The 17,250-nt window shown below is 29.7% G+C and overlaps 1 protein-coding gene across 3 annotated transcripts in view; it reads right to left on the bottom strand.

Annotated features, from left to right (window-relative positions):
• Nplp1 (Neuropeptide-like precursor 1) overlaps positions 1 to 14,198 on the bottom strand; it is a 41,136-nt gene extending 26,938 nt beyond the window's left edge. For all 3 annotated transcript variants that reach the window (XM_076525473.1, XM_033475022.2, XM_033475021.2), the window contains exon 1: positions 14,092 to 14,198. In XM_076525473.1, coding sequence (XP_076381588.1) covers positions 14,092 to 14,166 — 75 coding nt within the window. In that variant the 5' untranslated portion in view covers positions 14,167 to 14,198. The remainder of the gene's footprint in view (positions 1 to 14,091) is intronic.
• Positions 14,199 to 17,250: the final 3,052 nt, after the last annotated feature.

Genomic DNA, 17,250 nt, shown 5'->3' with positions numbered 1-17,250 from the left:
TTTTGAAAAAACGTAGCTTACAAAACATTACACGAATTCAGTATCAAAAGATTGAAATCATTTTTACGCTATTTTAAGAACTTTCGTCTTTTACATATTTAATGTTAACAAATAAATAAATAATTGAAATTAATAAAAAGTATATATATATATATATATATATATATATATATATATTTAACATGTTTTATTGGATAAATATCAAGTTAAACCAAAGACACAGTGACTGGTTCCACTACCCTGGTGACGCAAACGCTTGAAGCTGTAAAATATGTCGAAATCATAGTTATGCGAACCGTTTCTACGAAACTATGGCAGTTAAAATGTCGACAGTTTCTCGAACGTCGGAAATTTAGTCCGACGAATAATTTTTCGTAGCACCGTGCTTCGTTTTGAAAAGGATGAACACAAAGCACCCAGCAATTCTTAAGTAAACGACACTCAACGTTTTCTGTAGAACCGAAGTAGAGCATGAGTGCATTTCTTTCACGTTATTCGCCGACTGTCAATACAACCTGAGCGTGTTCTCATTTCCGATAGAATTTACAATACCACTTATAAATCGTAAAACATAGAACAAGGATATACAATCATAATCGTATTGGAAATACAGAACTAGTATAAGAAAGACATAACCGATTAGAGCGTAGAAAAATAGAAAGGTAATAATGTGTACCAATAATAAATAAAGTTGAATTTTCATTTAAAAATGTTATCGATTTTATATTAACTTCGTGAAATCAACGACATTTGTAAAATCATACAGAAGAACAATATTAACCGAGAAAGACAACTATAAAATCAAATAGTAATGCAAAATGTGAACAATTATGAATAATTGTACTGAAATTATTTTATTATAGAACTATTTTTAAAGGTTTTTGAAGAGAGTCTTATTTATTACATGATTTCTGAATTTTGTTAAAATAACTGTTATAATTAATATGAAAAATGTCATTGTATAACAATTATTATTTTGATTCAAATGTTTTTGGTTATAGACGAAAGTTATGGACACATTGTAAACATCATTTATTACAATTTGTATTAAGAGTAAACATTATAAATATCACTTATTATAATTTTGAATTACAAGTAAATCATTTATTGCAGTTTATACTGCAAATAAACATTATAGATATCATTTACTATAATTTTTTGTTAAGAGTAAACATTATAAATATCATTTATTATTACTATTTCAGTACAATAGAATGTCATTAATATTCTCGCTGCAGACTGTTAATGCTTTTCTACAAGAAATGTGTCCATGGAATTCAGACAAAGTACAAATACAGTAGAGTTTCCATTCTTCCGACTACTATAAAAACTTTGTGATAATAATTTATGCAGATATTCCGTGGCACGTACTGTTTGAACACACCAGGCAGAAAAGTAGGTGCACACAAATATTGGACGCCCTTCATGCTAATATCAAGGATGAAGAAATGACATAAATGCGAATGCAGGAATGATAGTTTTTCACAAGATACAAAGTATGTACATATTTTGTTCGTTTACTTGGGTTAAAAAAACTATTGTTATCCTATATATGACATTATTTACTATTCATAGGTTCATCATTATTAATTATTAATATATTAATCAATATTAACTATTCATTGATAACATCAACTAGGGTACTGGAGCCGGTTACTGTTAGGAAGACCAATTACTGCGGGGTGGCTGATTACTTTAGTTTTCGTTTATTTTCGAGTATAATTAAGTTTATATTTATCGAATAAGACATTAAATCTTCTCATTCTCTCATTTTGTACATTTCTGAATAAAAAACTTTAATTTTCATTCACCACTTGCACTTCGATATCAGGTCGAACTTCACTTGGTTGGTATTCGACAATATGATAACTAGACCGTGAAGTTTTATTCAAATTCTCATTCACATACGACGTGTCATTACAAAACTGTTCGATCAATTTTTAAATCTTTTTTCACTTGATTGACAAAAAAACATTGACGTCACGCGAGTCTTTCGCGACAAAAGTTTTTGCAAGGAAAGGTCCTCAGGTGTAACTGACTTCTTGATTAGCCTGTGCACAATGGTAGAGCCTCGAATACTGAAGCTAATGCTAGCCCCGTTAAGTAGCACATGATTTAAAGTTTTTGAGGTATTTAACGTCAAAGTTGTTGTTTTCTCTAAATACACGCGTAGCTGATTATTTAAAAACTAATAGTTGCGGATGTCTTTATGTTAATGATCGTAGCATTGAGCAAGAGAGTATTACAACAATAAAATTAATATAGTTCTAAAGCTAATGATTTTTTCTATACGTAGATTAATACTATTCGCATTAATAAGCATGTTATAAATAATAATTTATAATATTAAAATTTGAAAGTGCGATACGCCTAATTTTCTTCATCTTATAATTTAAATAAGCACCTATATTTATTATGTTAACTAATAAATTTGAAAATGCTGCAATTTAATATCGTAATTAAACTTGTAAAATGCCTCGTACAAAAATTAGAAGAACTAATAAAGGAACCATGGATATAAAAGCATACGAAAATGACTAGGAACCTTGTAGCACAAGCAAATTTAATGAAAAATCGATTCAATGTTGTGGCTGTAATGACTGGACATGTAAAGAATGCAATGCTGTGTTACAAATGAGCCGGAGTCGGGATCGGTTGTAACATTTCACCCGCTTCCCATATTTGCTTAATAACTTGGATATTCCTTGATGCACAACAAAGCCATTGTAAATGAATAATCTCAGATGAATAGATAAGAGGTTCGTACAATAATTATCGTTGTAAATACAATAGTTTATATATAATCGTGTTCTAAAATCAAAGTGTTATCGGGAGGCGTCATCGGTCTTCCCTACTATTAACGTCAGACTATGTCCCTTTTGAAACTAATCGGCTTCTCGACGCAGATCAATTCGTCCACTAGATATGTCTAGTCGAAATCTGTTGCGAAATTACTAATATTTTTCCGAAAGCGACGGCGAACTTCTCAGATACGGAAGAAGTTGCGAGCAATATCAATCAGATATCTCCTCCTGTTTCAAACTTCCGCATCGTTCGAGGCATCTAAGCAGAAAACGTTTCCCTGGATACGCGATGAAAAATGTCAAGTTGTATCGGGGAAAAAGATGTTTCTTACGTTCAAAGAAAGGAACTAGTCACGGTAGATCAGGGTGAGAGATCTGTTCTAAGCCGGCTCGATACGTTTTCGATAATAAATGGATGTTCGGTCGCGTGGACATTCCATAAACGGAAAGACGCGCAAGCTCAATGCGACGAATAAGCTTTCACGTAATTCGATAAGGACGTGACCTTTCATTATCATTCATTCCCTGGAAATGGATAGGCAAACGGGCAACCTTTGTACGCGCGTGACGGGAATCAGTTTCCCATTTTATATGCACGTTCCCGGATTTTCTGTGATTTATTCGAAATGATAGATTACGCTCGCTGAAAGATTCCTCCTCGCAGCGGTAATAAATCGTTTGTTTCGCGGAATTGAGACGTCAGCGAAATTCTACGTACACGTCTTACAGGATTATTCATTACATTGTGATACATATTCGCGAAATTACATTACCAAGCCGGCACAATATGTACTATGCACACCACGTATTCGTATATAAATTGTATTTGGATCGATAAATCGTGTAAACAATTTTTAATTTAGCATGAATACTATTTTTTAATCTACATTTTCATCAATTTTTGATGCGCCAGTGATGTTTTCAATTATTTTCGAAATTCAAGAAGTAAAATATTTTCAGCTGAACAACATTTTGTTAATACGATCTTTTTAATTATTTTTTTCTTTTCAAACTGTAAGGTAATCCTGTGAAATACATAAATAAAATCACAAATTCTTTTATTTATTAATTCCTATAAAACTTCACAGCAGTATAACGATTTTGATTTCAATTCGACTTCGTTTACAAAAATCACAATTTTTACAAAGTTTCCTCCAAGTAATAGCAAAAATAAAAAAAAACTATTTGAGTCATTGTACAGTAAACTAATTCCTTTAACATTAAAAAAAATTCACCTCGTTTGGTACAGTTTTAAAAGGTACTGGTTCAGTTTTGCTCGCTCACTGTATATCAGTCTTTTATTTTCTCTGAAACAATTATTTCTAAATATAGAACCTAAACAGCGAAGGTCTTTGAGAGTTAAACAAGCATATGCATTTCAAAGCGTGTATTCGGCTTTCGCGAAACATGTTCTCATTTACCCTCGCACGAAACGGAAATTACTGATTGTCGATAAAAGCACAACGATGACACGAAGAATGTCTTCATCGCAGATTAAACTTGCATTCGTGTCTTGATAAACTCTTCAGATTCTACTGTTTATTACGGTTTTCAGGTATGAACGCTATAGCCTTGCTGTACTGTACTACATACACAGAAATTTAACGATTGATTCCATTCGTTCAATTTTTGCAGATGTTTGCAAGTACAGTTGTCAAATAATTTTGGGTTACGTTCTTTTTTGTAAATCAACAATTCAAAAATGTTTTGTGTGAATATTCAAAGTTTAATACCATTTTCTCTTCGAAATACTTTAATTTTTACAGCACATTACTTTCGTAAAGACGAAAACTGTTTTCATGTTATTAAGGGATATTAACAAAAAAGCTGTTACTGCAAGAAAGCTGTATCCGCAAATATTATTTCTCTGTTACAAATATTAATAACTTAATCGTTACTCGCAAAAATTATTCTTGCTAAGTAATGAAAAACGTTACAATTTAACGAAATTAATTATACAATGTGAATAATATGTGTACTCTAATCAATTCATAATTTTATGATATAAAAGACAGGTGATGCATAAGAGAATGCCTTTAAATTTATTATCTAAAATTTTACATATATGTATATAGATGTAGAAACTATACATACATCTTTTAAAACGGGATAACTTTTGTATAATTAGGCCAAACGGTAAAATTTTATATGCTAGAGTGATTAGATTATTAGACAATGGTTAAAAAATTATTTTCAAAAATTGCAATTTGTTAGCATGATAAAAGAATGAAAAACTGATGATCTAAACAATTTTATATTGATTTATATTGGTGACATGAAAGTACATACTGCAAACTTCAGACACAAATACTTCAAACTCCTGCAACATCCCAGACAATTAGAATTGCTAATATTACTCCTGAAAAAAGTCAACTAAATATGTCCTGTCCCAAAAAATGAGTCCATACATGAGTGTATGGTCTGTAGATATATTCATTGAGTACATTGCTAAATACAATAATATTTCTCATACAGTATATAAGTATAAGAGAATATAAAGAGTACAATTTCTTCAATTTATAATAATAAAACTTCGGCATTCCAAATAATTCCTGCATACATATTAAATAAATATGGAACAAGATACGTATCGGATAGAATTCTAGACGGCAAAATTAAATGAACAGATACGGCATATGGTATATTAGTTTAATGATTCGGATATCATGTTCAAAGCAAGGTTGACAATGGTGGAATTTAAATGAATTTCGACACTTGTCACCCACAGCCCACAGTCGCGCAGTTCCAATGGAACACTGCCACTCTTCAAGACTAATTAAATTTTCTCCAAAGAAAACATTTCCTTGATAGCAGTTCTTTTGTTAAATACGTAATTATCAATTATATTTCGTAAAATAGTTTCTTTTATATTTTACTATTGTATTCGATAAAAATTTTTATTTAAAAATATTCTCAAATAAGGATAAATTTTTAGAATAATGCCTGTGAAATACTAAGACTAAAAACATCGGTGCAGGAGTACAATTGTTACTATAAAAGGAACTGGCAAACAGTGAAATGTATGTAATTACAATATATTCCACAACAATTTGGATTCAGAATTCATCAGCAAGTTTGATAAATTCAGAACACTATACATATACATATATGCATAATATATTTTACAGCAATATGTATAATAAAATCATTAATTATTACTTAATTATTATAGAATATGGATAATACAATTACAATATGCATAACAATATGTATAATACAATTTTACTAATTGTACAACAATATATTGTCACACCATTACATTATTTTTTATTTTGTTTGAAAAGTCAACTGAGGAAATGTTATAACAATTTTGAATTAAAATTTGTAAAGGTAGGCCTATTTGGTGAAAATTGTGATAAAAAAAATGTAGTAAGTGTCTTTTGACCTGTTTGATAAAAATAGTGATAAATTAAAAGTTGTATACTTGTCTTTTAATCTCTTTGTTAAAAGACAGCGTCACATGAAAATATTTAAAGGTATTTCTTGCTCCTTTTTATAAAAATAATATTCAATTAAAATTATAAAAGATATTTTCCGATCCTTTTTGTAGGAATAATGTCCAATTAAAATTTTAAAAGATATTTTCGAAATTCTTTGGTATTTTAGATTAAAATTTTTTAACGTATTTTTTTAGCCTTTTGATAACCATAGTATTCGAGTATAAATAATTCATAGAACACGTGAAATTCAATACCTGTGCATTCAAGTTCTCAATCAAGCTATCAACTAAATCCACGATTTTCAAACATAAATTCCCAATAAAATTGAAAACATTGAAAATAGCTTGTATCCAATTCGAATTATAAACGTGATCCGATTTAAATGAAATTTAAGCAATGTTCCAGATCAAAATTAATCTGATGAAAATTCAAATGAAATCTACGAGCTTTTAAAAACCTGTATTGCTGCATTCTCTTGATTAAACTTTTTATTACACGATCATTTTCGAACGAACTGAATATACATATACAATTATTCAAAGATAGAAAATATAAAATCAGTACTGATATGAACCCGGATAATGAGTTCGTATAGTAACAGGGATTAGCGATGTGTCTCTATTTGCAATTCATTGTTAGTACAAGCTACACTTTTCAAGTTTAATGATGTACCGACGCGATTTGCTATGCTGAACCAATGAATTTAATATTTTACTACATTTAAATGAAAAATATACGTTGCGTTTTTTTTGTTAAGGTTCGCCAAGATTGCTTTTGTTAAAATATTCGTTCATATTTCTACCATTTTTTCCAACTTTTGTTTCCCAAAGTTGTCGTTTTATTAATTTTAAATCGACGATTAGTGTTATTTCGTGGGTTTATTTCAAGTCTATTTCAAAAGTAATTCTATATGATACTATTTTGAAAAACTTGCACTACGGCGCTATTTGAGAACGGAGTTGAGCATTATTCCAATTTTTTCGAATTAATCTCAGATAATTATCAGAGTTAATTTTTTCTAGTCGAATATTTTATTTGAATAAGGATTGTTCATTTATTCGTCATAAGTTATTCAATTTATTTACTCGAATAAATTATTCGCATAATTCTTTATTCGAATAGATTATTCACATAACTCTTTATTCGAAAAAATTGGGATGGAGATTGTAAAATTATTTGAATAATAATGTGAATAAATATTTTTATATAAATACATTCAGGATCACTGCAAATAATTCTACTTAAAAAAAGCGTTGGATAAAATTTTATTCGGTTAGTGAATTCATAAATATAATATATCTTTAAAAAAAATAGTAATGTTATAATAATAATTATAATATAATAATATAATTATTATTACAAAATACTCTTCTAAGATAGGATAATGCAAAAGTCGATGCCACGTTAGAATTATACTAAATCATAAGGAAGCCAAAATTGTATTGAATTTTTGCGATAAAAGGTTTTTATCTAATTTAATTTTAAATAAAATCATGTTACACACACTATTTAAATTACCATCACATTGCAAGATCTCTCTCTCTCTCTCTCTTTAAATAGAATAATATACATAGAGAATTCTTTTGTAGATATACCTTTGCAAGAAATATTATTTGTATTATTTGTCTCTTTTTCGCGTTGAAATTTATATTAATCCACATAGATTTAGGATTGGTTACAATATAATGGTTTTGGACAGACATTGACTACAATGGAAAGGCTAACGTCGTATTCGTTGAATGAATACTGCGACAGATACAAGGAACAAATTAAGCAACCTGCTGTCCATATTGCCCGAGATAACGTTACAATAGCATCGGTCACATTGTGGAAATGATTAAAAATTATTGCGCATGTAACGAATGAATTCTTCACAAAGGTAATAAATAATTTCAAACATTGCAAAGTTGCAACTCGTTACAAAAACTACGAGGATGTAGTTTGTTCAGAAAACTACAACGTTTTTAGTTTTTCGTTTTTCAATGAATTGTTCGTACGTCTATATATACGCGTATATATGCATATATATTTATATAAATGCCGGCATTATATTTATTTTATAATAGAGCAGATTAATAAAGTAATGCTAATACTAACTAAAAATTGAAAAACATCCTTTTTAAGTTACTATGAAATTAAAAAAGAAATTCTGAACATAGTTGAAATTATTGTGAACACAATTTACAAACAATTTAAATTCCTTTTCAATATTGTTTATTTTCTAATAATTCATAATAACTACAGTGACACAACCTTAGACAGAAAAAGAAAAGACAAGAGAATGTGTAGATAACAATAATAATTGCACGGAAAATTAATGCAGAAGGTTGAATGGTTCTTTTAAGAGAAATTCGTACAAATTGTCCGAAAAATGACGGAAATGGTCAGAATCAGAATACCCTCTTAAAGATAATACTAGAGCTTAACAACAGAGTTCGGAAACATTTTATATGTGCATCTGCTGTATAACTTCGACCGCAGAAAACTTCATTATATCTGTTTTGCATTATTCAAGTGGTTAATAAAACATTCATCGGTCGCCAATAGCTCTGCTAATGTCTCTCCATGCAAGCCGATTCCAATCAATCGTATTTGTGTATCCATTCAAAATTGAACACACATTTACACGAATTGTTTTAATCCGAACAGTCGAAGCGCCAACCCTTGAAAATATTTACTACTCTCGAAACAATCAGTTTATTATATGTTCTGAACACAATATCGCTGACGAACAATTAATCGCGCAATATTCGCGATGTGAATGTGAATCTCGAGATCTTGATCGATCATACTGATAAACATTTGAGTGATTACGGTGACTGGAGTTTCTATGAAATTCGGTGATTGCAGCTTCCTTTGTATGTATAGCTCGAATACGCAGTAAAATCACATTTGAAATGCCAGAAAACAGTAATATACTGAACCAATATTATTTAATTGGAAAACAGACTGCAATGAAATAGCAAATGTTACGTAACGGAGTTTGTATTTGCACAGTTATTTCACGGGCTTTATCAATAACTTTAATGAAAAAAAGTCATAAATCAACATAATCCACGTTTTCTATTCAGTATGCAATGAAACAAGATTCACTGTATATGCATTCCTACAATAAAAAAAAGGTTCCAATTACTGAGCACCGAAATCGTGCTGCGTCAATCAATTTCTTACTATTTACTATATTATATCCATTTAATACAACCGGTTTTTATAATAGTGTATTTGTTTTCCTAAAATTGACACTATTTTTATCGATCTTTTAAAATACTTCGAAAATAATTTCAAAAATAGTGTTGAATCGGAGAAATAGGTAGGACAGACATGTAACTTTTATTAATTATATAATTTTACTAATTAATATTTTCTTATATTTAGTCATTGCTTCAGTTAAATCTCCTACTTATGCACACATTTTATATTTATATAGTAATATTTGTTTTCGAATTAAATGTAATGAATTGTGTTGTAATGTGCAGAGAACAAAGCTTAGATTCTAAGACTGCCGAAAACGATATATCAATGACTGTATCGATAAACGTTATGTATAATTTATAAAATCAGATATGTTCCTGTTATAATATCGAGGAGTTTCCACACCTTCAACAATCTTGATAAACTAAAGCATTAAGAATATTCTAATTACAAATATTTCAATTACAAATATTCCAATTTCATTCTTATTATCTTTATACAACACGTAGCTTCCATTTTTATTTCTCTTTTTTTATTTTGTCCCCGATAAAAAATGATTCAAAACTCCCAGAGCAGTATGCATCAAACAAAAGAAAGAAATCTCGAAAACAGTAGTTTAGAAGTTAGTACTCATCAAATTATAAACAATTTTTCGTTGCGATTAATTAGTTCTGGTCGTGCTAGTAAGATAAAAAAGCAAATTATAGTAACAATACAAATAATGATATAACAGAAAATTAAATTAGAATAATAATACAAGTAATAATTGTAATAGTTACAAATAACGTAAATGAGTTACATAGAATCAAGAATTTATTCGTTCATTTACTGAATAATATCCAGCCTCTTATTGCTAATTAATTCGAATAACGTTTGATGGAATGGAGTTCGATTACTACTGTAATTACTTACAAAAGTTAGTTACTTCAACGAAATCGCATAATTTAACCCTCGTTCGATGAATATGCCGGACCATTACTACCCTGCCTTCTAAAGCTAAACTTCTAAAATTTATCTTCTTATTGCTAATTAATTCGAATAACGTTTGATTGAATGGAGTTCGATTACTACTGTAATTACTTACAAAAGTTAATTAATTCAGCGAAATCGCATAATTTAACCCTCGTTCGATGAATATGCCGGACCATTACTACCCTGCCTTCTGAAGCTCTCAACTGATCGAAGAAGTAAGGCAAAGTTTTTCTGTTCGATCTTTATAAAATGAACCGAGAATTGAATAATGCAAAGTTCTGAATTTAATAGATTTATGGAAGACATAAACAGTAATAATGTTTAGGCGTTATCGCATAGAGAGCGAGAGAAAGAGAGTGTTTATAATAACACAAAGCTAGAATCGCAAAATTTAGGGGATGTTCTATTGCAAATGAATATCTGTAACAAATTTCTAATAAACTATGGTTAATATGCGATCTTTTGTAACTATGAATAGGACACTAAAAAGAAGCATTACATCTTAAGTTTCGTTATAATCATAAAAAATACACTTAACAAATTTTGGATCATGTCACGTTAATATATCAATATTTAAGAATAAAATTCTTGAGAATTATATTTCGTTTCTTCGTATATACCTTATATATCTTATATTAATTGGAAAACGTTATCCTGGAACAAGACAACTATCAACTAAACGTATATTTCATAATTCCGTTTAAATCATTAATAAAGCTAAAAAATGTTTGGTGTTGTTTCATTAACACCTGTAAGATCATTCGAGCAGCAGAGATTTCGAGTATTCGTGGACGTCAATAATCGAGTTCGAAAACAGTTCCTATCCCAATTACGAAATGTCCACAAAGAATATATTGAAAAGCTTATCGAGCATTGTCCACTCGTATAGATCAATGAGAATTATATTATTCATTATATTATTCAACCGCTGCATAAAGAATATAGGTTAATATTCTTTTATTAAAGGAAAGCAGAAAAACTTTCTGTTCAGGTAACTATACAGTTTGTTGCATAACATCTATCAGTCAATCAGACAATTTATTCTCTTTATTAAGAATACAATTATTTCAATCATGTGTCTGCAAAGTACTAGAAGTTTTTAAATTCTGCATTCATGTCGTACACAATTGAAACTTAATAGTCATTATTGCATACAACATTCGCAACCGTTGCAGCAGTGGAAAAGTCATTATTTGATTGACGCAGAATTTTATTCAATAAAAATATTTACTGTTTGCAACAAATTATAAAATAGTCATCAAAAACATTTGAAATGAAATTTGTTGAGTACGTGATTCATTTATTTAAGAATTAGTTGCTCGTCAACTATTTTAAATAATGAATTTAATTTACTACTTCTCAATAATTACAATTCTTAATACTGAAAATAAATTACATTGGTGCTAGCCGTACCAATAAAACGTTAACACGACTAAATACGTTTTAATCTGTTTTCGTTAAGCGAGGAAAAATTCGATATGCAGGAAACGCGATAGAACCATCAATTTTTCAACCACGAATTTAATTATCGGAATGTCCGGTTCGATGTGTTTCTCGTGTTGAGCTTTAATCCGCTTTATCTAGCGATGTATTCCTTCGTTCTAGATATCAAAGGACTGTTGCGACATCAAACGACTATCAAACGACAAATTGCGAATGTAAAGCAGCGAAATGAGATTGCCTTTTTACAGTCTTTTTAAACCTTTCATTAGAAAAAATATGTACTAGTATAGAGAAATTTAATACAAAGAAGGCTGTAATATAGTATTATTATGTATTATATTAATTAAAATGGTAGTTATTTTTTTTCATCATAAAGTATGCTAGTTAAACATTTCAAAACTCGCTAAATATCAACAGACCAATTATACTACTGTAAATTGGTATACAATATATTCAATTTTTAAAAATCATTTCAATTTACATAATTCATACAGAATAATTTGCAAACAGCAGTATATGTTATGTGTTTTGAATAAATGTATGTAATCAATTACAAATTACACTTATATTACATTGCATTTATGCCAAGAAACTTTCGTTCGAAACATTTTTTCACACAAGATATAATTTACAAGAAAAATGAAGGTGATAGGGTTAAATGACCCATCCTGTATATACAAATATATTAATACATTATTATAGTTTAATATTATATAATATTAAACTATAACTGCTAGACTGAAAAACTATAGCAACCCGAGATTATTATGATTATTATTTTTATATATCCGTTTAACAATAAAATATTTGAACCACGAACAGGTACGGTCGAATATATTGGAAATCGGTGTACCAAACAATTTTATTAGAAACATGATCCATTACGATCTCCACTTCTACACGACATCGAATTCCACCATCGAACATCTATGAAGACTACAGTAACATTACGTTTAGTGCAGAACACAGTGCCCTATAATTTAGAATTTCTATAATTTGATGAACTTCATTCTCTTATCGAATATACCGTAAAATTAATGCAGCGTATCACATTATTGTTACGTGCTGCGACACGTAAAATTTGTACGAGGAACTTTCTGTTATAAGTGGTTCAACGTTAGAAACGTTGCAATAACTGTAAAATCGAATCGTATAGCGCGGTACGAAATGAAATGTTTCCAGTGACAGAAAACAGAGGCTATAACTGTTATAATCGACGTGAAAGAGGTCATTGTATAAAAATTATTGTTACGATTTCAATGTTTTTTAAATAATGATTGTATGTGACCGATAATTTGTTTTCGTTGTCCATAATCATTATTGATGAGGGAAAGTTTCGATTGATTATGAGAATAATCGTTGAGAGAAACTCTATATACCGGTTGTTTATAACAGTTATTGTTAAAGTAAAATTTATTTCAGGTTCCTTATAACAATAATCGTTAAGGGAACATTTATTTCGGTTGCTTATATCATAGATGAGCAATATTTATTTGGGATGCTTATAACAATTAACAATAAAGAAAATTTACTTCCGTTATTTATAACAGCTATCGGAGGCGGAAATTCTATTTTAATCATAATACTTATAGAAAAGAGAAATTGTATTTCGATCACATATTATACGGGGTGTTTAAAAAATGCACGTCAATACTTCAGGGGCTAAATCTACACATCGAAACAAGTCAACAGTTTCATATGAATATCAGTGAATATTCACATCTTTTATTTCGTATTTTCGTAAATTCATTAGCAATTCAAGAAAGATTATTCTACATTAATAATAATCAATCGCAAGAGCGCTAACCAAGTTATTATGCAGCAGCGTATATACGTTATCATAATATTTTTCTATCTTATTATGTTTTACTTATTATCTCGTTTCTTGGAACAACACTGATGATACCGAAAATTATTTTGGTCGAATGCGAATCAATTCGGTACCGTATTATAAAATACAATTTCATTGATTAATCACTTTTGTGAACAATTAAAATAAACTCTCCATCATCAATAATGATCATTGGCAACAAACAAAATTTTCGGTCACAAATTGAAATCGTTTCGCTATCTAGTTTTTCAAACATACATTTGACAATTGACGATTAATAGCTTCAATTTAAGCAATGAAAGAGTTATTGTTATTTTTTTACACTAAGATTTATCAAATAATTGTTATCCTTGATCGCTGATAAAACAAGAAACTGATGCGAAAAAATGAGACAAGTAACAAAACTTACCAAGGGCAGACGAATCTGGTTGACAATGGAGACGTAAAATAGGAAGGTCACGAGGTAGCTTCTGGTCAGGCTCATTTCGGCGAAAACTCCACAATATCCTTTCGATGTCGTTCTACAAATCCGAATACCATTTTAGAACGTGTCCGCTTCCTTATATAGGATCCATTTCACCCCGCGCAGGCGTCTCAACCCCCATAGCACACCTACACCGAATGTACCCTATTCACACCATCACTAACAGTCCTGTTAGTGAAATATGCAATATGCACGTATGCGGTGCACCGTGGCTGTAGATCTCGTCCTACGCTGATACACTATTCGGCCGGAACTAAAAAAAGCCTATCGAGGTAGAGAAAAGGATACGATTTTAAACCACGACTCGGTTAATATACCGTGGATTATTGCGTGTCAGTCGAGGTAGACTTCGTCTTTCATTTTTTACCACGACGCCACGCTTTATTGGCACTCGTGACTGTTTCTTTTTGTCCTTTCAACAACAACAACAAGCACCGACGGTCCCGGTATTTTAAACAGCGCAATCACCGTGCTTATTTGTAACAATGAGATGCGCTATCATTAGATTTTCTTTGAATTGTCACGACTAGACTGCGGATATTCGCGCGAATTTTATATATCAAAATATGCACAATTTATGCAAAATTTATGTCAAATATATGCAAAAACTGTGTGAAATTTAAATCAAATTGATCGAAGACAGTACGCTATAATACAAAACAAACGGATATAGAATAATTGTATAAAATTTATCATTGCTTGTAATCTGCGCTATAATTTGCATTACAATAATCTGTGCTATGTCGTTAATTGTTAATTGGTGCCTTTTATCAGATAAAATAAAATTAAAATTAACATTATTATATGGTGAAAATGTTGTTTTAACATCACAACATGAGATGTAAGTAAACTTATATCCTTTTCAGTATCTTGTTCTCGTATCGTTTGAATCTTCAATATTTGAATCACTTGAAGTGTTTTTAAATTTAGATTATTTTTCGAATTCTACATTTTTCTGAAACATAAATATCTGTATTTTGCTTTCATTTATCGAATTAAAATTACTTACAATTAGTCATTTAGAAGATAGTCAAAGAAATTTCAGAGTTTAAACTAAAGAAACTACTGTGTACAGTGAAATGCAACCGTAATAATGATTAGTTACTTTCTTCTAAATTACTCAAATTATGAATATTACTCAAGTTTCAGAGGTAGTGCGAAAAGGTCATTCTAACATCGGCATGACACTTTTCATTTAAAGTTCAATAAAAAGGCAACAAAAAATCGTGCATCAAAATTTATGGCTCCTTATAAAAGGGTGACTTCAGTTATAGACTTCAGTTAGAGACTTCAGACTGTAGAAGCTACAAGTTACATTTTTTCCAAGAAAAATGCTTTTTAACCTCGTAGCAACAGTTTCGAGAAAAAGAGACATTTTCACTTTACCGTCCGCATCTCAGTCCAAAGGCATCTTCCTAAAAAAAAAACTTAAGAAAGAAAAAACAAAGATTTCACACGTTAAATTCACATAGACATATTATTAACTAATCTTTTCCACGAAAATAGAAGTTTCCGCAATTTCTTATGCATGATTCAGAGATTGAATATATAAAATATTTAAATATGCGAAAATTCATTTTGTTACATATTATACTTTACATTTTCTTTCTTTCTTTAATAATTTTAGTAGGACGAATATAATCCATTTTTTCCATTTTTCTAGCGTTTGAACGCTAGCAACTCCTCAGTTTTATTATAAATGCATAAAACCCGCAAATTAATATTATAAATCTTAACTTCTGAGTATTTGCTTTATTAAATAAATCACATTGATATTTCGAGTTTCCATAGGTTTATGAACCATAAATTAAATTAATTAAAATCATTATATCAGTTAACGGCTGAGAACAATAATGATTATGTCTCGCTTGCTTTTCGAATAACTTTTTGTAAACTGAGAAAACTGTAAACAGAGCGTAAACGGTTACTGAGAAATTACATAAATGTCCGAACAAGTTGCTTACAAGAAAGAACAGCACTGAATGCTTAAACCTTTATCTTTCGAGTGTATGAGGTTTAAAATTGCACGCACCGGAAATCGAAGCTTTGATTTTGAAGTGTTAATACCATTTAAAGTGATCTTTTTTATATTTTTATTCTAACACTATTTTTTATCAAAGTGGCCTCTTGGTATTTTATTAGTGCTATAACGATTACAAATTGATTTGTTAAAAAGAAGTATATACCAAAATGATGCATGTAAGAAACTATGTTCACACGGTACTTTTTTCTCTCTGAACACATAATATACAGATTATAGCATTATAATTTTAATTATAATCATTATTGTTCAAAACTTATAAATGGTGTTAGAAATTTCTCCATCAGGATTCTACGAAATAAATATTATATTTTCATACTACAATGGAATCCAAATATTATTCGGAATTCTCTTTGCAAATTAAGATTATAGAATTCGGAATATAATAATAATAAAGCGTATAAAAACTTTTTTGACTAACTGCAAGAGGCGCTTTGAATTTCGTGTATCGATCACGCAACCTGTAAGCACATCCCTGCTGACGGAAGACCCAGGCATCGTATTTTGATACTAGTTTCTTTGGGAATATACGATTTCAAACATAATTGAAAGCGTATCTCTCAGTTCGATCCAATAAGTGTAATGACACAAATAAAACGTGAAAACGATACATCATATTTTTATGCCAAAATGAATGAGACACTGGGTCTAAAAATAAAATTCGTTCCAAGAAGCGACTAACAAGAACGTAGGCAGTATCAGATATCGAGTTTAACTGAACTGTGCGGATTTACAAGCTTGTCAATTACAGATGTTTCTCTTACTTTTATGATGAGGGTCGAGAAATTACGAAATCATAAAACAGCGATCATTGAAAATATTATCTATTTTAACTATAATTAACGTGGTCAAAATAATGATTTTCTTCATTCCAAAGGCCCTGGAAAACGTTTTTTATGAAATCAATTTAAAAAATGTTCTCATAAAATAAATAATAGAAAAAATATTGCATTCTCTTTAAAAGATTGAAGGACCTTTACAAAAATATAACTAAGGATCATTTATAATTTTATCAATTAATTTTGTTCAACATATTTTCTAAG

Source organism: Megalopta genalis, chromosome 12 (genome assembly GCF_051020955.1).
Source record: "Megalopta genalis isolate 19385.01 chromosome 12, iyMegGena1_principal, whole genome shotgun sequence".
Classification (NCBI taxonomy): Eukaryota; Metazoa; Arthropoda; class Insecta; order Hymenoptera; family Halictidae; genus Megalopta; species Megalopta genalis.
This window is presented reverse-complemented; position numbering and strand designations above follow the sequence as displayed.